The sequence below is a fragment of the Pelobates fuscus genome, chromosome 6, assembly GCF_036172605.1.
Source record: "Pelobates fuscus isolate aPelFus1 chromosome 6, aPelFus1.pri, whole genome shotgun sequence".
Taxonomy (NCBI): Eukaryota; Metazoa; Chordata; class Amphibia; order Anura; family Pelobatidae; genus Pelobates; species Pelobates fuscus.
Window position 1 is genome coordinate 230,350,348 of NC_086322.1, and position 21,453 is coordinate 230,371,800.

At 44.8% G+C, this 21,453-nt stretch overlaps 1 protein-coding gene across 1 annotated transcript in view; it reads left to right on the plus strand.

The window, feature by feature from the left end:
- The first annotated feature begins 1,760 nt into the window (after nucleotides 1–1,760).
- PIP4K2B (phosphatidylinositol-5-phosphate 4-kinase type 2 beta) overlaps nucleotides 1,761–21,453 on the plus strand; it is a 47,288-nt gene continuing 27,595 nt past the window's right edge. Inside the window, exons 1-7 of the mRNA XM_063458812.1 lie at nucleotides 1,761–2,310; nucleotides 7,512–7,609; nucleotides 10,552–10,648; nucleotides 10,847–10,999; nucleotides 11,141–11,287; nucleotides 12,671–12,709; nucleotides 13,022–13,135. Coding sequence (XP_063314882.1) covers nucleotides 2,164–2,310; nucleotides 7,512–7,609; nucleotides 10,552–10,648; nucleotides 10,847–10,999; nucleotides 11,141–11,287; nucleotides 12,671–12,709; nucleotides 13,022–13,135 — 795 coding nt within the window. The 5' untranslated portion in view covers nucleotides 1,761–2,163. The remainder of the gene's footprint in view (nucleotides 2,311–7,511; nucleotides 7,610–10,551; nucleotides 10,649–10,846; nucleotides 11,000–11,140; nucleotides 11,288–12,670; nucleotides 12,710–13,021; nucleotides 13,136–21,453) is intronic.

Here is a 21,453-nt window from a genome sequence, read left to right on the forward strand (position 1 = left end):
TATATTTTTTTATAGGATGTTGTTGACCCCTCCGATTAAAATGTTTTGCTCGCCCTTTTCTTGTCTTTAATTATATGACTGACTCTTTTACTAAACTACACTGGTTTTAATTTGCTTGTTAGCCCTTCTCCAGTCAGAATCTCCCTTGCAGATCTGTATATGCTTCCACATAAATCCTTGGAGATTTGAGTAATCCAAAATAACTATTAATACCAACAGACCTGGTCTGTTGAAGGAAATAAAATAGGGAAAAATAAATACCACAGAAAGTGGGGTAACTGTTGGTAATGTGTAGATTCATATTCTTTGGTTCTGTCGTTATAGCTTGTCCTACATTATAGCATAGATTTGTTTCATGTGTTTTATTTAAGTCTCCAGATCAGTTTGCTTGTATATGGAGACAACTGTATCTTCCTCAGCTGTTTTAATGTTGCCCACTTATACTGACCTAGCATCTCTTACAAAGGCTAGCTACAGTGCGAAAAGTAATTTAATATCTATTAAAGTCTTAAGAATGGGATGAGAGCCTATCTTATTGAAGATAAGGTCTGGCCTGTTCTTATGTGAGATTCCTTGTCTGGGGCTCTCTATTCCAAGCAGGCCTCATACAGTCAACAGTCAGACATGTTTTGTGCCATAATGCATTTTATCATAAACCATCTTTTTTAAGAAGACCATCATGGTCCTTCAAAAAGTGCCTTGCAGTATGATTTTTGTCAGACTAGTTGCCCAAGAGTCCTGAGCTTTGCCGCTAGTTGCAGTGTAATATATTAAAGGGACTAGGCACCATAACTGCTTAATCTCATTTAGTTATGGTGTCTGCAGCTCCCTGGTGCCATCCCATTGTTAATGAAGGCACCTAGGGACTCTCATTAAGTGGTAAACCATTTAAAACTGGTTTAACGCTGAACACTGGTGTGTCGCAGGGGGTTTCCAAGCTCCATAACCATGTCAAGTAGCTGCTTATTTATATTTCTCATATGGAAGCGGTGTTTGGCACTGCTGCTATAGCGTTGTCATCTTTCATTCATGCATTGACACTGTCTGCCCACACATTCTTTACTCCAAAACCTAAAATTATCTCTAGCTGTTGTAGAACAACAACAACACCCATAGTGTGTTACAGGGGTAGGTAACCTTCATAACTCCAGATGTTTTGGACTACATCTCCCATAATGTTCTTACAGTCATTATGCTGGCAAAGCATCAGGGTAGATGTAGTCCACAACATCTGGAGTGAGGAAGGTTGCTTGCCCCTGGTATATTGCCAGTCTTAATACTGACAAAGCATCAGGGTTTGGCCACCCAAGCCTTACAACCTGAGTGCCAGATGTGTGCCAAAAATCACTGCAGCCCTGAGGCCCTCCAAATACTCAGTATATCCTCTGCTGGGTTTTATATTGACATATTCCTTAATAATGATTACACACAGAACATTCTGCAATATTCACACATTCTATATCCACACACACACACCGCTCATGCACATTCTAGCCACACACCCCTTGCACAGATTAGATGCATCCTCCATCAATCTGTCAGGCCGTGTCGGACTGTACCATTCGGCACCCGGAAGGGGGGAGTGTCTGTCTATAATTGTGTCAGTGAGTGGCCGCTCGCAATGCCGGTTTGCTGGTTCTGTTACCGGGGCTGCCATGCGGTATTTACTAAACCAATGTGCGAGCACTTCGATCCCGGAGTTATCGCCTTGTTTCCCTCCGTTGTCTCTGTCTCCGCTCTCGCTCGCCCCCCTTTCCTCTCCCCAGGCTGCAGTGTTCCGCCCGCCCCCAGCCGGCAGCCATCTTGTCCGGAGCGGGGACCGGACCGGCGCTACCGGGAGTACCGGACCGAGACCAGCAGGAAAGCCGGGTGTAACTTGGAATCCCGGCATTGACACCCCAGCCCGGCCGAGCAGGGGATTCCGGGGGTGGGGACCTGTCTTACCGGAGCGGTCGGAACCGGCACCAGCCGGGGGGCACCGAGGGAGACCCGGACTGGCACTGCGATCCCTGGGCTGCGGTTGGGACCGGGTGTTGGCTCTCCCGGCGGGTCCTAGCTCGGACCAAGAGACCGGGAAGATGAGCTGCTGGTAGCCGCAGCCGGTGGCCCGGGAAAGGGTCCCGGAGAGGGAGCGGGTCACATCCCGGGGGGTCCACGGACACCATGGCCTCAAACTGCAGCAGCAGCGCCGTGACCGGGAGCGCCAGCAAGACCAAGACTAAGAAAAAACACTTCGTGTGTCAGAAAGTGAAGCTCTTCCGAGCCAGCGAGCCCCTCCTGAGTGTCCTAATGTGGGGGGTCAATCATACAGTGAGAGCATCCCCCACCTTATAGCTATCCAGCAATCTGTCTACTACCACCTCTACCTGTCAATCCTGTACCCCATCTACTACCACCTCTACCTGTCAATCCTGTACCCCATCTACTACCACCTCTACCTGTCAATCCTGTACCCCATCTACTACCACCTCTACCTGTCAATCCTGTACCCCATCTACTACCACCTCTACCTGTCCTGTACCCCATCTACTACCACCTCTACCTGTCAAGCCTGTACCCTATCTACTACCACCTCTACCTGTCAAGCCTGTACCCTATCTACTACCACCTCTACCTGTCAAGCCTGTACCCTATCTACTACCACCTCTACCTGTCAAGCCTGTACCCTATCTACTACCACCTCTACCTGTCAAGCCTGTACCCTATCTACTACCACCTCTACCTGTCAAGCCTGTACCCTATCTACTACCACCTCTACCTGTCAAGCCTGTACCCTATCTACTACCACCTCTACCTGTCAAGCCTGTACCCTATCTACTACCACCTCTACCTGTCAAGCCTGTACCATCTCTATCTACTACCACCTCTACCTGTCAAGCCTGTACCATCTCTATCTACTACCACCTCTACCTGTCAATCCTGTACCATTTCTATCTACTACCACCTCTACCTGTCAATCCTGTACCATCTCTATCTACTACCACCTCTACCTGTCAATCCTGTACCATCTCTATCTACTACCACCTCTACCTGTCAATCCTGTACCATCTCTATCTACTACCACCTCTACCTGTCAATCCTGTACCATCTCTATCTACTACCACCTCTACCTGTCAATCCTGTACCATCTCTATCTACTACCACCTCTACCTGTCAATCCTGTACCATCTCTATCTACTACCACCTCTACCTGTCAATCCTGTACCATCTCTATCTACTACCACCTCTACCTGTCAATCCTGTACCATCTCTATCTACTACCACCTCTACCTGTCAATCCTGTACCATCTCTATCTACTACCACCTCTACCTGTCAATCCTGTACCATCTCTATCTACTACCACCTCTACCTGTCAATCCTGTACCATCTCTATCTACTACCACCTCTACCTGTCAATCCTGTACCATCTCTATCTACTACCACCTCTACCTGTCAATCCTGTACCATCTCTATCTACTACCACCTCTACCTGTCAGTCCTGTACCACATCTATCTATCTACTACCACCTCTACCTGTCAGTCCTGTACCATATCTATCTACTACCACCTCTACCTGTCAGTCCTGTACTACCTCTATCTATCTACTACCACCTCTACCTGTCAGTCCTTTACTACCTCTATCTATCTACTACCACCTCTACCTGTCAGTCCTGTGCCCTATCTATCTATCTATCTATCTATCTATATCGTCATGTAATTCCAGTGCTATATCTATCCATCATATAATTCCACCAATCTTTTCAGTCATATCCCATTACTGGTTGTCCTGTAATCCCACCACTTACTTTCTGTCTGTCTCTCACCAACCTGCCACGTCAGTCTGTCTATCCAACCTGTACCATATCATCTATCCAACCTGTCCTACCTCTATCTAGCTGTCTGTCCATCTTAATCCACCTCTGTTGTCTATCTAATCCATTTTATGTCATATAATCCTAGTGCTATATCTATCCATCCATCCTGTACTATATCATTTATCTATCTATCTTGAACCATATATATCTATTGGTCTATCTGTCTATCGTCATGTAATTCCAGTGCTATATCTATTGATTATATAATCCCACCAGATTGTCCTATAATGCCACTACTGATTGTCCACCACTTTATGCCTGGCTGTCATATAAACACACCACATTATGTATCATTTAACTATCAGATACTCCCACCATTGTACATCTATAATCTCAGTTTGTTATATGGTTGCAATTATGTTAATATTCTATGAAAAGTGTCTATCGTAGATGTTTTGATTTGGTTTGGGCCCAATCATAATGTGACCATTGCTACTGATATGTGGTTCCCGTCACATTGTGATATTGCCCATATGTTACATTTATCAGGCCTAGGTATGGGGATAACAGCGGCTCAGTCTCTTTCTGTGTATGTTTTTTTTTAACATGGAAAGAATACACATATTTAATATTTCATGTTGGCAGGCATGATTTAGTTCAATGTTACTATACATTCTACCAACATATTTTAGTATGTTCACTATCATCTCTCAATATTGTTATAGTATTATAAAAATATAAAAAATACTTAAAATGCAAAGTTGACAAAACAGTTCTCCTGTGTGACAGGTGTCCATCTTATATGTCTAGACCCCAAATAGCAACATTTGGCACTCCAGATGTTGTAGACTACATCTTTATCAGCATTGTGGCTGTAAGCATTATGGGAGATGTAGGCCAAAACATCTGGAGTGCCAAAGGTTGCCAACGCCTGTTTTATAGGTATTACCAGTACTCTTCTTTACAGGTTAAAAATTAGAAGCACATTGAAAAAACCTTTATAATGAGAAATGCTGAGAAGCCCCTATTTCTGTCTGTACAGATCAAGCAGGCTGGGGAATTATTGTTCTCTGCGAACTCACCCGTACTACCCATATATGTTTGATTGAATTTGCTCTGCACATTCTGTGTGATATTCACACATATATGGGAATACGTTTTATAATACTCCATATTGCAGGTGACCTCCATTTTTAGTGGATTAAATAGGTAATGCATTCAATTATAGAAAATAAATAAAACTGAAACATAAAGAAGCTACCCTTATATCTGTCTCCGACAAAGAGCCTTATTGAAAACTGTTGGTCCTGATAATATCTCATAAATTTCTGACCAGCAGGAGTTTGAGACATGCAAGTCATTCCTTTGCAGTTGTTTAATTTATGAGCTCTGATGAGTGGAATATCTGAATTAGCAGATAGATGCCCCAGTGTCCCTATCAGCCTATCTACTGCACAATTCCCAGTTTTGTGATTGGTGCTTTACACCGCACAGTGCACAGAGAGTGTTTGCACCTAGACCACTATAATGAGCTGTAATTGTTACAATGGTTAGTGTCCCTTTAAGTGGTTATGGTTTGTGGATTATATAGGTTTATTGCTCACACACGTTTTATTAAAAAAGCCAAAATTACCTCACATAGGTACATTAATTTAGCCGACCCTCCTCACGAGGCAAAATAATGTAGGAATCAGGAGTCATTCGAGCTCCGCATCTATGAGCTTATTTATGTATCATACCTAAAATGTGTAAATTTCATTAAATGAACATTTACTATATATCTCGAAGTAGCATTGTTCCCTAGCAATTAAATCTATAATTAGAAAATATAATGCCCACACACTATATATGCACATACATCTCCACAGTTGGGAGTTGTTTTAAGTATATTCTGAGTGGCACCCTGCCCTGTGTGCCAGATATAGAACATCTTTAGTGAGTGACCCATTGCAGATAAAGTATATGTACATTGTATACACCAAATTGTTTTTTTATTCCATGTACTGTTGTAATTGTGGCCCTTTAGTTTCAGTTAATTTTTGTTGGTTTCCTTGACAATGAGACGAACACCCAGCATCATATACTTTAAAACATTCTTTTACTTGTCCTTGTGGTACCTCAGGTCTCTATCCTTGCTATTTTACTATGTATAGGTTAGATGGAATACCACGTCTTTATTATTGTAAGCATGATACACATCATGATGAAGAATTCTGGGCTGATCTCCCAACCTCCCTCTGAGTATATAGGTTTATGTAGCTATTTCTCAATTCCGAACAAGCCACTTTTATTTTCTGTTATTTTGTTTTTCTTTAAAGAAACAAAGTAAAGGTGATACTTTGTTATAATAGAACTATATATATTTAGAGGACAGGCATTCCATACAGACCTCTCAGGTCTATTTTTTTTTTAGTCTAGAACACTTGCACTCTATAAAGGTATCACTCTTTCCAGTGTTTGTGTGACGGTGCAGTTTCTTTTCTAATATTTTTTTCTTTAGACCTCCTTACTTTCCGTATGTTAATCATATTGTCTCCTGTGAATTCTTCTGACGCAATGCAGCATATTAGATTTATTTGTAGGTTAGTCTTATCAATTGGTACCCAGAATCAGTTGCTTACTTTTATACTTTTGTTAACACCTTCAAATTGGCAGATTTATTGAAAGAAACACTATTGTACTTCTCATTTGTTGAGAGTTTAAAAACAATTGCAGCATATGAATATTTTAACAGAATGCTCTTTTTATTTCCTCCCAGAGAATCTCTTCCTGTTGTGTGGTTTAGGGGAAGCCTGCAGTCATTTGACTCAAATTTCTAATGGCTGGTGTGAGTTCATTGACCTCCGAGAAACTAGGAACTGCTGGGTCACTCACTGATTATGTTTAGAAGCAGTTGTGACTGAGAGAAATTTGAAACTTGGTTTCTATAATGACTTCCATGAGCTTCTTCTAGTGGGAAAAGTTACTTGCTGAAATGAAAAGCTCATAAAAACCTTTTTTATTTATTTTTTTATAAATTTAGATTTTTATTTTAAGATCCTTGATCAGAGCTACCTGTGTATATGAAATGAAGGTTTATACTTTTCTTAATATATTACTAGTTATAAGGTGCAGCCACCATTCTGGCCACATGTGGCATTTACATCTATCTTTCACATGGAGAGCCGTTTTCAACAAACTGTTTTAAATGCAGCTGCTAGAAATCTTTGTGGCTATGTATTTCACATTTATTCAATAAATAAGGAATTGTGGAGAATTGACTAGCCAATTTCAAATTTCAGACCAGAATATCTACTTTGGGGAAAAAAAAAAACTCCTATTTTTTTTTTTAACTAAGCCATTTCAATTTAAAACTGCATTTTTATTTTTTGTCTAATCTTCACAATTCTAATTTTAGCGAATGAGCCGTATAGTTTCTTCATTACAGTCTGTAAGGAGCACAAAACATTTTATTTTATGTTTTTAAGGTATCCATAGTAGAATTAAGGGATTGTAGATCTGATAAATGTAGGCTCCAATAATAATAATAATTATTCTTCATAGGCTAAAGTTAAGAAACACTTGCCATATCATACAACTAATGTATGTGTTGTGAAAGGAGACTGCACAGATTTGGAAGGGCAACAGATTAACCTTGTATTAATGCATATGTAACTACACGTGAAAGCTGTCATGCCCCCTCTTATTGTCATTATTCAATTGTCTCCCTTTTGTAGATCAATGAGCTGAGTAATGTCCCAGTACCTGTTATGCTGATGCCCGATGACTTTAAAGCCTACAGCAAGATCAAAGTGGACAATCACCTTTTCAACAAGTGAGTGTTACCCATTTTATGCTACACGCTAAATCAGACAACACATGATTTAATGATATGTTGCGTTATTGGGAGTAAAAGCGGACACCTGCAGTGTGCTTCTGCCATGTGAATAAGACCTGGTGAAACTCTGTAGGTAATTGTATTCCTAAATGAGCATATCTGTTTATGCCTCTGCTACCAGCATCATGGTAAAACTGGTGTGGCATTTCCATAGGCTAATGTGATCTAAAAATTCTGTGAGCTTGTGGTATTATGGTTATTACAAATAGGTACATGTTTAAGGAGTGCGTTGAAGATTTGATTTTAAAACATTTAATAAAATAAATAAATTAAAAAGCCAGTATTTACTGATAAAGTAAAGCTCAAAATTAGGCATTTAAAGAGACTGACACTTTTTTCCCTTTTCTTTTCATGTCCCTCATCATGGCAGCCCCATATTTTTTTTTTATTTTAATGGTGCTTATTTGAAATGTTCTACATAAGGAAAAGTAGGGACAACTTGTCGTTATGTAGATCCTGCAGGTTAAAAAAAGGTGGAGCTGTAGTCAAGCTCCTTGTCATTTGTCATTTTTGTCATTAGCCGTCTTGGTCAATACTCACCTCCCTCCAACGTCCCTTTCAACAGCGGAGTGTCACAGATCCTCAGTATGCACTCATGCGTTATTGTGAGAGCCAACTGAGCTCTGTGGCAACTATTGGTCATGGAGTGATTCTACATGCACACCCAAGGAAAGGGCAGAGGATGCCATTCTCAGCCACCGTCCTACACTTTAAGATTCTCAGTGATGTGATAAAAGACCCAACGGGATAGATACCTCTTTAAAAAAATTTTATTTGCACCAGTTTGGGGGATTGTTGAACTGAAACCAAAGAGCTCAGGGCTGAGGGAATAAATAAGGGCAGCTTTAAGCTATAACTGAACCCATTCTGCTTTTTACTAGTATTTTACTATATAGATAATACATTTTTTAAGAGTCCTAAAAAGTAAAAGAAGAATTTTTTAAATTTTATTTTAAGTAGCATTATATTTTCAGTGAAATGGCACTTTTTTTTTAACGTTTTAGTGTCCTTGTCCCTAGTTGTTTTAAGATCCCCTCCGTTTGCTATAAATATTAAGAGAAGTTAAAGTTAAACTTACATTTTTTTTTAGCTACAAGTTTCCCTTGGTTCTGCTCACCTCTCTGCCTCCCTTAATGTCTCAGAATAGGCATAGCATCCTCCATCATTGATCCAATTCAATGCTCCTCAGAGAGGAGAATTTGGGGACACAATGCGCATGTGCATTGAGTGCCATGCACACATTCAAGCTTCCCCATAGGAAAGCTTTGAATCAGAGCTTTGCTTCATGTTCTGCGGATTTAACCCTGTAATGTAAACATTATTTTGCAATGCAGGATTAAAAGGACAAGAAGACTGCACACAGGCCACTTAATTGAAATGAAGTGGCCTGGGTGACTTTAGTAGTCCTTTAAACCACACCTCTACTGACTGTCTATCTGACAGTGCCTAGAGACACTTCTTCTTAAAGGAGCACTACAGAGTCAGGAACAAACATCTAGCCACCCTGGTCCCTTCATGCCTCCCTAAATATAGTAAATCTTACTTGTATTCAAGTCTGCAGCTGTATGCTTTGTGCCTCTTTCCTTTAGACCTGCCTGCTGACATCAGCAGAAGTGATAGCCTGATCCAATCACAATGCATCCCTATAAGATTGTCTGAGACTCACAAAGAGGCAGATCAGGGGCAGAGCCAGCATGATTCAAACACAGCCCTGGCCAAACAGCATCTCCTCATAGAGATGAATTGAATCAATGAATCTCTGTGAGGAAAGTTCAGTATCTGCATGCAGAGGGAGGAGACACTGAATGTTTGAATGCATTTTAGGCAGCCATGACCCAGGAAGGATCTCTAACAGACATCTGAGGAGTGGCCAGTGAAGTGTAATGTAAATACTGCATTTTCTCTGAAAAGACAGTGTTTACAGCAAAAAGCCTGAAGGTAATGATTCTACTCACCAGAACAAATTCAATAAGCTGTAGTTGTTCTGGTGACTATAGTGTCCCTTTAAAGACCTTTTTAGTTTTTTAGGTCTTCAATTTTGCGACATCACTTCAAGCAAGATGCTGCTGAGAAAGTGGAGTGGTGTGAACTGTGCCCAGGGCTTTCCTAATCTTTCTTTAGGTTTGGCTTCTTTGGTGGTTTTCCCCATGTACAGCAGCTGTGGGTGGTCCTATGCTCCGTTTTTGGACATTTTATACTTTGTTCACAACCATTTTTTTTTTTTTTACATGCTTGGGCCAATACATGAGGACTGCTGTTCTAGTATCTTGCCATTTGTATTTTCTTTTTTGACTTCAATAAATGTGAATTTTTTTTACGATTTCTTCCTGGGGGTTTCCCTATGAGTGCAGATCAACAGACTTGTCCTGTGTGAAGTGTCCTTTAAACCACACCTCTAGTGGCCGTCTATCTAGATTGCCTAGAGACACTTTTCCTTGAAGACTTTCAGTTTTAGTTTTGCGACATCACTTCAAGCAAGAAACGCTGTGAATGCTTCTCAAAAAGAAACATTGGATTTAATGCTCCTCTGTTAAAAGTATCTGACTATTGCCACACTTGCTCCATAGGTGCCCAATACTCTTCTATGAGAAGCATTAGATTGTACTAAAAATAATCAGAAGAGATGATCTCAGGAGAGAAGTGGCTGCCTAGCGGTGTCTGTCCCTGTGCTTGATTACTGTAAAATTTTTATTTATTTAATTATTTTTATAACATTATAGTGTTCCTTTAAGATGCAGCATGTTATAAACGTCATATAATGTATAGATTAGAATGTATAATAGCAGTCCAAAATACTGCCTTGCCAAATCCTCTATATGATATTTTTATTTTTAATCACGGCATTGTACATTTACCTGTAAAAATACTTCTACCCGTAGAGAGAACCTGCCAAGCCGATTCAAATTTAAGGAGTATTGTCCCATGGTCTTCCGAAACCTGCGGGAAAGATTTGGCATCGATGATCAAGACTACCAGGTTAGGAACATTAGTGAAATAACCAAAGTATACTTATAGAAGCACGTAATTTGGAAGATTAGTTTCCAATTTTTTACTTTATTCTTTTTAAAATTTACTTTAAGCAGCTTTAATTTTCTGTATGGTTTTGACCTCAGCTGGAATACGATGCCACAGATACTCTGTAATTATGATGATATATTGTATGATCTTCCTTAGAACTCATTGACCCGTAGTGCACCTGTGAACAGCGAGACTCAGGGCCGATTTGGCTCGCGTTTTCTCACCACCTTTGACCGGCGGTTTGTTATCAAAACGATATCCAGCGAGGATGTGGCTGAGATGCACAATATCTTAAAGAAATATCACCAGGTATCTATTGCTTTCCAAATTTTCATTTTTTTTGTTTTTTTGTTTTAATGTTTTTGTTGAATTTCATAATGTTACGCTGTTTAAAAAAAAAATTAAAAAAAAATAATAATGATAAATTATTTATTTTATCTTTCTTACCAGTTTATAGTGGAGTGTCATGGTAACACACTACTTCCACAGTTTCTTGGTATGTACCGGCTTACAGTGGATGGTGTAGAAACCTATATGGTTGTCACCAGGAATGTGTTCAGCCATCGACTTGGGGTCCATCGAAAGTATGACCTAAAGGTACTTTTTTCCAGGATTAGGCATATCCATTGGTATTATGACAGTCCTGTCAAGTTACATATCTTGATGGTGTTAAAAGGAATATTTACTCTTTGGTTTTTCTCAAACATAATATAAGAATTTAAAGTGGACCTGCTACTTGAGTTTTTAACAACAATATAAAATCAAAGGGAAAGTCCAGGAGACATAACATTGCCATGTCATTTGTATAGGTTGCAAAGACCTTCCCTGCCACTGTCTTCCTTCATTAAGTTTCTTTATAGCTGAAGTAAATTTAGAAAGAAACATGAGCGAGAAAAAGAAATGGAGAGAGTGGAGAAATCAAGAGCTTGGTTTTAGAGATTTGTAGGGACGACAGACAAAGATTCAATGTTTTGTGGAAATGTTTAGGTGTATCATAGATCACTGTGGTCATTTTGTCAAATTCCATGGTCTCTCTTGTTTCACGGGTAATAGTACTCCTATTGGCATGTTTGCTATCAGCTCCCAGTTCCTGTGGGTTTGCAAAGTCGATTTTGGCAGCCAACTTATTTTCTGCTTGTGAGGGAGTTCTTTGGTTTAGAGAGAAGTATTGACATGAGAACACAATTAACACAGGGTGGAAGAAATAAATGAAGTTATAGCTAAATCAAAGCGGCTGAATTTAAAGGCGGTCCACCAACAACCCTTCCAGAAAAAGTCAGTGGGTATTTTACTCCTTTAACAAAGTAGTAAAGAAGCAAGATACCAGCGTAGTTGGGTTTTGGAAGCTTGTTCCTTATGTGTTAATGGGCAGTATAGTACCAGATGACCTGCCAGATTCTGGGTTCATCCGACAGACCCAAATATTTTATCTAGGCTAAAATATATATAAAAAGGAGTGAGTTTAGCTACACCACTCATACAAACTGTGGGTGCAGGGGAAAAGCTACACAGTTGTAGATAACAAAAAAAAAAAAATTAATCAAAGGGAGAAAAGAAGTGTGAGTGGGAAATATCAGAAAAAGGAAGGAAAAGATGGCATAAGTGGGAGAGGCCTTTGTCTATAAAGTGGCTGAATAGATATGGCTCCATACAGTTGGAAAAGTCTGTTACGAATAAGGGAGTAAGAATCAAGAGAGGTAATTAATTCCTCTTTGTACTTGAGTGAAATAAAATAATTCCAGCCCTCATGCCTTCATGAAACCGTTGTGGCTTGACTGGGTTCACCACAATTTAAATTCATTTTGGCACAAATCAATTTTTCACCTCATTTTTGAGAGATCAACATACCTGCTTGAGCATATTAGGGACTGTAGCAAAGTGCTCCTGTGAAGCAACTAGACAAGGGAGATCATGGATGCTGGTTAATATTTAGTCCCCTGTAATATATACATTTATTTATTTTTTCTCTCTTCCATTCAGGGTTCCACAGTCTCCAGAGAAGCCAGTGATAAAGAAAAGGTGAGTTAGAGGACACACGGCAATGATTCAGAGCAGTTCTCTGCATGGTGGAATCAACTGTTACACAAACATGGCTATGTTTGTATTTCCAATAAACTGTACAGCTTCCTTTTACTTAATCTACATTCAAATATATAAGGAAAGCCTTTTTGCAAATAAATTGAACATTAACGTTCTGTGTAAACTTCTGTCCCCAAGTCTTTATTAATTTGCTCAATCTCATGTAACTAATGATATACTAACATTACTTTAGTATTTTCATAATATTTGAGCGTAATAATATACTCAATACTGTTTTCCCCCTGTTAACAGGCAAAAGAACTCCCCACATTTAAAGATAACGATTTTCTAAATGAAGGGCAGAAACTCCACGTGGGTGAAGAGAACAAGAAAATCTTTCTGGAGAAGTTGAAGAGAGATGTTGAGGTGAGATTCTGTCTCTGCTTGTTTGGGAGTGTCAATCTTAAAATAGTAGTGTTGATAGACTTCAGCATCATAGTGTATCCTTGGCTGCCTTGGTAAATCTGAATGAATTATCCCAGACAGTCTGCCATTTTTTTTTTTTTTGACATTCTTTATTTGTAGTTTTTTCATCATACAAGTATATTGGAAAGTGAGCATCTTTAACGTAGCGGATAATACAGTAATACTTCACTTTAGTCTCCGAACAGGCGTACATATTTACAACAGCAGTCAGTAATAATCGCATACATGGACATTGGTTCGGTCAAAGTAAATAGTTACAGCAATGAGATACATACGTATGACAGTAATACAATAACATGACATGGATAGGCTTACGTAGGGACTTCCCGGCCCAGGGCCGGCGTCCTGGTTCTTAGGTGGTTCTACAGTATCCTGACTGTTATGATTTAGTGAAGATAGGCCACTTATCGCAATGTAAGAGTTTCATTACCCAACAGCCCGAGTAAACTTCTCTTCAAGCTATGTGCGGGTGCTAGTTAGAGCTCTAGGCGGGGACAATAGTAGGCATTTCGGTAAGCAGGCGGGTTTTGTCTAATTTGGCATGTCCCCGTACTCGCAAGTTGAGGTTGCGGGCGGAGACAGCGGGGGAATCATACCTGGTTGGGTGTCGTTGTGTCCCCCAATCTGCGTGGGCGTATTCACTATTGATCCCATCTATCGTGTGGTGTATCGAATAACTTCAATGTCTGCTTCCCCTGTCTAGTATGAGCCGTGTCATGACTGTTCACGATTGTTTCCCTGCTGTACTGTCGTAGCGGTCGCTAGCGTTAGGTGTTCATTACTAACCCTCCTTCTATCTCCCCCCATGTCTGTAATTGCTAAGGGCGATGGCAGCGTGAATGTGGTTGACTTTTTGAGTTCGTGTGGGAAGTCAGGGTCCAGGGATAGGTGGGTTGTCTTTACGGCCTACGTTCGTGGTATCCTCTACCTAATCCCATTCAGTTGTAAGTCAGGTGATTGCCCGCTCCCTCCCTGGTCCGAGAGGGTCTATCGGGATGGCAAGTGCGATGTAGGTCCGTGTATGTTTGCTATCAGGTGCCTGGGCTATGGTGGGAAGGGGCGTGTTTGGCGGTGTTTGGCAGCATCATGCGGTGGTTGTGAGTATGTGTCTGATGCTTGCCTATGTCTCATTGTTCTGTCAGTGTCCGTTTTCCTGTCATGGTGTGGGTGCTGGTAGCCCCTGTCAGTCTCCGTTAGTTGTAGTCGAACCAGGGCAGTCCCGTCGTCTGGGGTCCCTGCTTATGCCAGTGCGTGGTTGTGTTTTCCAAGGGTATCCTATGTATCTCGTCCAGCCTCACTAGTCGTTGAAGTCGCTTGTGATGTCTACATTGTGTCCGTCCCTCTTTTCACCTGTCGAGCACCTGTCTGTAGTCATGGTCCGTCTGACGTCAAACTGTCCGGGTAGGGAAGAAGGAATAAGGAAAAGCGTGGGGGAGTTCCGTCGTAGGTGAGGTCAGTCGGGTGTAATAGAGTCAATGAGTGCTAGTCAACCCGTCGGGTTCTCTCGTGCGGCGGCACTGGTGTCCCCGTCCCCTTCCGTGTCGGCCTCCGCTGCTCTCCTAGAAATATAGTCCATCCATGGGAACCACGTCCGGGCGCAGTTGTCCGAGCGGCCTTGCAGGGATGCCGTCATCATTTCCATGTCATATATGGATTCCACTCTGGTTATCCATTGCTGGTACGTGGGCACGGCCGGGCTCTTCCACATCGTTGGAATGAGCGTTTTCGCCGCCGTCAGCAGGTGTATAACAAGACCTTTCTTGTATACTTTTGTCGGTGTAGTCGTGTGATTTAGCAGCATAGGTAACGGCTGAAAGGGGACCTCCGTTCCCGTGATGTCTTTGATTGTTCTTTGCACCATTCGCCAGTATGGTATGATGTGCGTGCACTTCCACCATATGTGTATCCCTGTCCCGTCCTCTGCGCCACATCTCCAACATACACTCGAGATCGAATCATGCACATGGCGAAGAACGTCCGGTGTTCTGTACCAATGCGTCAGGATTTTGTAATTACATTCTTGGTATTTGGTGCAGATAGTCCCTTTGTGCGTTAGTTGGAAAATTTTTCCCCAGTCTTCTTCCGTGAGTTCTACCTCTGCATCTCTTTCCCACTTTTCCGTGAATCCTAGGGGTGTTTTGCCACCATTGCTTTGGAGCAATGTGTATAAGGTCGAGACCCCATGTGAAAGGTGGTGCCTTGCCGCACAAAGCTTCTCCAGGTGGAACAGTGGGCGATGTAGGTGGTGTTTGCCCGCCACTGAAGTAACATAGTGTTTAACCTGGTGGTATCGGAATTCGTCCAGCCCGCTAGGTCTACGGTCATGCAACAATACCGCTATCGGTTTCAAAGTCGGTCCAATACACCACTGGTTAATGTATACCCAGTCTTGTGCACCTAGGTTCCGCAGGTCGGACGGGTTAAGCCCCCCTGCCAGTTTCGGGTTGTTGGTGATGGGCGTTAGCGGGTTGGGAGATGTTGTGAGGTGTCTGTTATAGCGCACACTGCACCAAACCCACAGCGTCGCATCTATCATTGGGTTACCTGTGCGCAGTTCCCCAAGGGAAGCGCCTCCAAGCCATAGCTGTGCAGGGATCTTGCCTCTGGCCTGTTGTATTTCAATGTGAACCCATTGCTTTGTGCTCGGGCTGGCATGCCAGTCGACCAGTCTATGGAGGTGGGTAGCTTGATAGTATGTAACGATGGACGGCAGTCCCGCTCCCCCTTCGGTTTTTGGGCGTTCCAGTGTGGACCTTCTTATACGTGAAGGTTTGTGGTTCCAGATAAACTGTCGTATGGTGGTCGACACCGATTGAAAAAAGCTCCTTGGGATTGCTGTCGGCAATGTCTGGAAGAGGTACAGAATGCGAGGTAGGACATTCATTTTTACGGCGTTTATCCTCCCAAACCACGAGACGTAAAGGGCCGTCCACCTTTTGATATCTTGTTGTATGGTTGCCAAAAGGGGCGCGAAGTTAAGTTGGTATATGTCCTTTGTGTCTTCTGGCAGCCAGATGCCGAGGTAGCGCAATTTGGTGGTGCATATTTTGAATGGGAATTGCGTTTGAAGGTGACGTCTAAGCGCCTGGTCCCTGGTGAGAGGCAGAGCCTCAGATTTGTCCAGGTTGAGCTTCAAATTGGATATTTCACCGTAAATACGAAATGCTTCCAGTAGATTCGGTGTCGAGATTCTCGGCTGTTCTAGGAAGAAGAGCATATCGTCGGCGTACGCCGCCACTCTATGCTCCTTCCCCCCTATGTGGTGTCCCGTGATCCCCCCGTGTTGCCGGACTGCTTCCAGAAAGGGTTCTAGTGTAAGGGCGAACAGTAGAGGGGACAGGGGACATCCCTGCCTCGTGCCGTTGCTGATGTCAAATGAATCTGTCAACACTCCGTTGACCCTTATGCGCGCTGAGGGTGCGGTGTATAGCGCCGCAACCCAAGTTCGCAGGCGCGGCCCGAATCCCATGTGGTCCAGGGTAGCGGCCATATAATGCCAGTCCACTCTATCGAACGCCTTTTCGGCGTCGGTAGAGAGGAGCACCATGTCTCGTTTGCTTGCTGCCGCGTTGTGTATGATGTTAAGGGCCCGGATGGTATTGTCCCTTGCTTCTCTCCCTGGGATGAACCCGACTTGATCCGCGTGTACCAGGTCCGGGAGTGTCTGTGCCACCCTGGCAGCCATGGCCTTGGCGAAAAGTTTTACGTCCGCGTTAAGCAGCGAAATCGGCCGGTAGCTGGAACAGTTGGTCGGGTCTTTCCCCTCCTTCGGCAGGATCGCGATCGTAGCCCTCAGGGAATCTTTAGGAAAACATCCCCCGTCTTGAATGGAATTGAGTCCCAGTAAAAGTCTGGGCAGGAGGATGTCTTTAAACGTTCGAAGGTATGTAACTGGAAGACCATCGGGTCCAGGGGCTTTGTGCGGTTTAGTCGCCTTCAGTGCTCCCGCCAGTTCCTCAACTGACATGGGTTGCTCCAGGACGGCCGTTTGTTCTGGGGTCAGTTTGCGTGTGACGTGTTCCTCTAAGTATGCTGCGATCCGCACCCGCTGGAGTTGCTCCTCATGCCCTTTTTTAGCCTGCGTTTGGGCATATAATGCCGCGTAGTATTCGCGGAAGGCTGATAGGATGCCCTCTGGAAGCTGTGTAACGGTCCCAGTTTTTGTGTGTATCTTGTGGACGTGCCGGGATCTCCGTTTTTCCTGTAACATCTTCGCAAGTAGTCTCCCACTTTTATTCGAGTGCTCATAAAAATACCTAGACGACTTCCTTGCCGTGTGAATCAGGCCCTGCGATAGGATATCCCTGAGCTCTCTACGGGCCTCCGTGAGACGGAGGTAAGTGCAATCGTCTAGGGAGACCTTATGGGTCTGTTCCAGATCGGCAATTCTGCTCGTTAGATCGGCAATTTGCGCCATCCTCAGCCGTTTTCGTCTAGTGCTCGCAGTGATGAGGTGACCCCGTATCACGCACTTATGGGCTTCCCATATTGTCAGGGGTTGCATATCTGGGCTGTCGTTCGTTTCGAAGTAATCGGTCAAAGTTTGGGACATCGCAGCGGTGAATTCCAGGTCACCCAGTAAAGATTCGTTCAGCTTCCACTGCCTCTCTCGTGGTTTAAAGAGAGGCGAGCGAGTGCGAATCTGTACCGGCGCATGGTCCGAGTGGTCCATGATGTCGATGTCTGCACCGAGCAGCAGGTTGAGGTACTCTTGGGCTATAAAGAAATAGTCAATGCGACTATAGTGCGAGTGCACAGAAGAATAATGGGTGTAGTCTCGTCCCTCAGGGTGGAACGCCCTCCAGCAGTCCACTAATCCCAGTCTACGTAGGGAACGTTGTGCTGCTCTCAAGCAGTGCGAGGGGATCGAGCTTTGGCCCCTAGACGTATCCCGTAATGGGTCCAGTGGCATGTTTAGGTCTCCTGCCATGATCAGTAAGCCTTCCCTGAACCTCTCCAGCTTGGCCAGTGTTCGGCTAAGGAAAGAGTGTTGTTTCCTGTTTGGGCCATAGAGGCAGGCGAAGGTGTATACATGATCAGCTATTGTGCCTTTCAGGAAGAGATATCTCCCATTCGGGTCCGCCTGAGATTGTGTGCATTGGAACGGGACAGTGTGTGAGAACAGAATCGCCACCCCGGCCCTTTTTGCGTCGGGGTGGTTCGCGTAGTAGCCTAATGGGAAGCGTTGATTTTCCAATTTTGGTGCGTTCCCACCTTTGAGGTGGGTTTCTTGGAGGAAGGCTATTGATGCCTTGGCGTGCCATAGTCGGCGGCGCAGGTGAGCCCGTTTTTCCGGGGTGTTGAGTCCCTGGACATTATTGGACCAATATTTCAATTGAGCTGGGATAAACCCTCGTGCGGCGGTCATTCCACTGGGGAAGCAAGGGGCGGGGAACGACCTACCCGCCGCCGCACCAGAAAGTTACTGGGATAAGAGTTGTCGGGGAAGTGGGTTCTAGGGGTTGGGGCGGTCCGGTGTCCAGTCAATCCCGTGTGTGGGTTTCTCGTTAGTGTGACAACGACCCTGTACCGGTTTGTTGTGGATCCTATGGGTCGGCAGTCAGCCCTACCTGGTCCCCGGTAGTATTTACAAATGGGTCAGTCTCAGTGAGGTCGAGTCCGTCGTAACCAATGGAGTGATTCGGTCTATATGTCCTCCTACTTCTACCGTCTCCCACGGCTCCCAACCTGTTGTAGGCTTCTATGTGCGTAGCGTAGTGAACTGTTTGAACTGGAGTGCGGGGCAAGTTCGTGTCCCTCCGGTCTCCCGTGTAGCCACAGAGTCTTCCGTGAGCCCAGCCCTGTGTGTGCGTGGGGGATATTCCCCACTTCCCTTATGTCAAGATCTCCCCCTTCGTGTGTTAACTGTGGGGTTGTGAGCTGTTCGTTATGTCTGCACAATTTGGGGTCCCTGTGCCCATTTATTGTGTATCCTGTGGGGTGTTGTAAGGTGTGCCAGGCTCGTCCTGTGCGTTATGGCTAAGGGGCCCTTCTACTAGCATGCCCAAGCGGGTTTCTCCGGCCTGTGTATTAGGTTGGGGAGGTGCGTTATCGCATCAGTTGTATTGTGCGTGTGTACGGCAGCCATGTGTGCAGTAAGGTGCGACTTGTACCATTGGTAATTGCGTGCAGATTAGCGTCCGTGCTTGCATAACTACCCCTAACGTGGTTACTATGTGGCTTCGGGACAAACATGTGGGCCCAGAAACATAATGATCTACTTTAACATGCGTGGCTAAGGGGCCTTTCTATCAGCGTGCCCATGCGGATTTCTCCGGCTAGAGTATTAGATTGGGGAGGTGCATTGTCGCATCAGTTGCATAGTGTGTGTGCACGGTTGCCACGTGTGCAGTAAGGTGTGCTGTCAACCGTTGGCATTTGTGTGCAGATTGGCATCCGTGCGAACATAGCTACCCCTAACGTGTATACTATGTGGCTTCGTAACAAACATGTGGGCCTATAAACATAATGTACAACTTCAACATGTCTAAACGATGGTATAATAAAAGAAAAAACATTGTGCTGCACAGCATCCCCCCAAATCAGATCCGTATCCCAACATACAGCCCAGTAACCCCCCTCCATTAAGCCCCCGACCTCCCATGCCCTCCCGGTACCCCCCACACCGCCCCCCCCTGAAACAGGCTGTGGTCCATCAGGTGTCCATCGATCGAGGTCGTTTACAGGGGACCACCCTTTACAATGTGTCCGATTACCATTAGATGAGTCCATCCACTGCTTCCCTGCGTACCCCCAGAAAGGGCCCAACCCTCCCAACCTGGCTGGGGACCCCTATGTTAGTAAACTGCATCGGTGGTTATCTGGGTGTACTTTTGTCCCCACATTCACTTCCCTGTGCAGTCCCCCCACCCCACCTAAGTAGTTCCCCCCCTATTATCCCAAGCTAATACTAATGTGCAGAGTGTAAAGAAAGTACATACCCCTGGTAAGGCGGCGTGCGGTAGGGGCCGGTGTAAGGGGACCCCGTGGAGGGCAGCCGAGGCAAGATGTCATTCAGCTGGGACATTCGGAATGGGTGTCCAGGCCACCTGCCGGGTTCCGTATCCGATTATTCTTCTGGAGACTCCGGGCCTCCTCTACGTGGTGTCGGGGTAGGGCCCGCCCTGAGGTTGTGCGCCACTTCCAGAGGGCCCGAGGCCCTGGCTGGGGGTCCTTCCAGGATCCAATTCGGAATCTGTGTAGCTGGCAGGCCCGCCGCCTGAAGAAAGCGGGGAACGTCATTCGGCCAGCGGATGATGTGCCACACATTGCCCACTCTCGCCTGGAGGCTAAAGGGGAACCCCCACTTGTAGTTTATCCTCCGCTCCTGCAGAAGCCTGGTTAACGGTCGGAGCGCTCTACGGGCATCCAGGGTTATTGTGGATAGGTCTTGGTAGAGGGAGACCTGTGAGTCCAGGTAAGTTATCCGTTGTTGCGCCCTTGCGGCCTGCATTATCGCCTCTTTTAATTGGAAGGAGTCAAGGGAGCAAATTACATCTCGCGGGAGGCCGTCTCTTCTAGGGGCCCGCAAGGCTCTGTGCGCCCTTTCTATGCCAAAGTCATTAGGGGCAGATTCTCCCAAAAGGTAAGTGAAGAGGCCTGTTAGAACCTCGTGCGGATTTTCCCCATCAGTTTCCGGGAGGCCTCTAATCCTGATGTTCTTACGGCGACCTCTGTTGTCCAGATCCTCGACTTGGCGGCGGATGTCCAGGAGGATATTTCCCTGTCTCCCAGTCGCCAGCTCTGCAGCCTGCATCGTTTGGTTGCTTTGCAGGCGATCAACTTCCAAGTTGTCTACACGCTGCTCCAGGGCCGTAAGGTCCCTTCGGACTGCCGTGATCTCTTCCCGGATAACCGCTCTCAGCTCCGCGACCATGTCGGCCTTGTCTCTGCGGGTAAGCATGTTAGCGGTGATATTGGCAAGCTCGGCTGATATCTGTGACATCGTGGGGGCCGTCGGTGAGGTCCTGCCCGAGAGTGCCATGCTGGAGGCCGGGGAAGACGGTGCCGGCGTGGCAGTGCCGTCAAGGCCCCGCGGGCCCTGGGAGGCCAGTAAAAATCCGTCCATCGGGCCAGGGTTGTTTTTCGCCGGTGTCATCCCGGAGGTATCTGCGTCATGAGGTTTCCTTGTTCTCCCCATTTTAATCGATTAATAGCGCTATTATGCTGGGTTTAACAGGTTGGGGCCTAGGAGCTGTGCAGAGATGCGTCTCACTCCATCGGCAGTCAGGCCACGCCCCAGTCTGCCATTTTTGTAT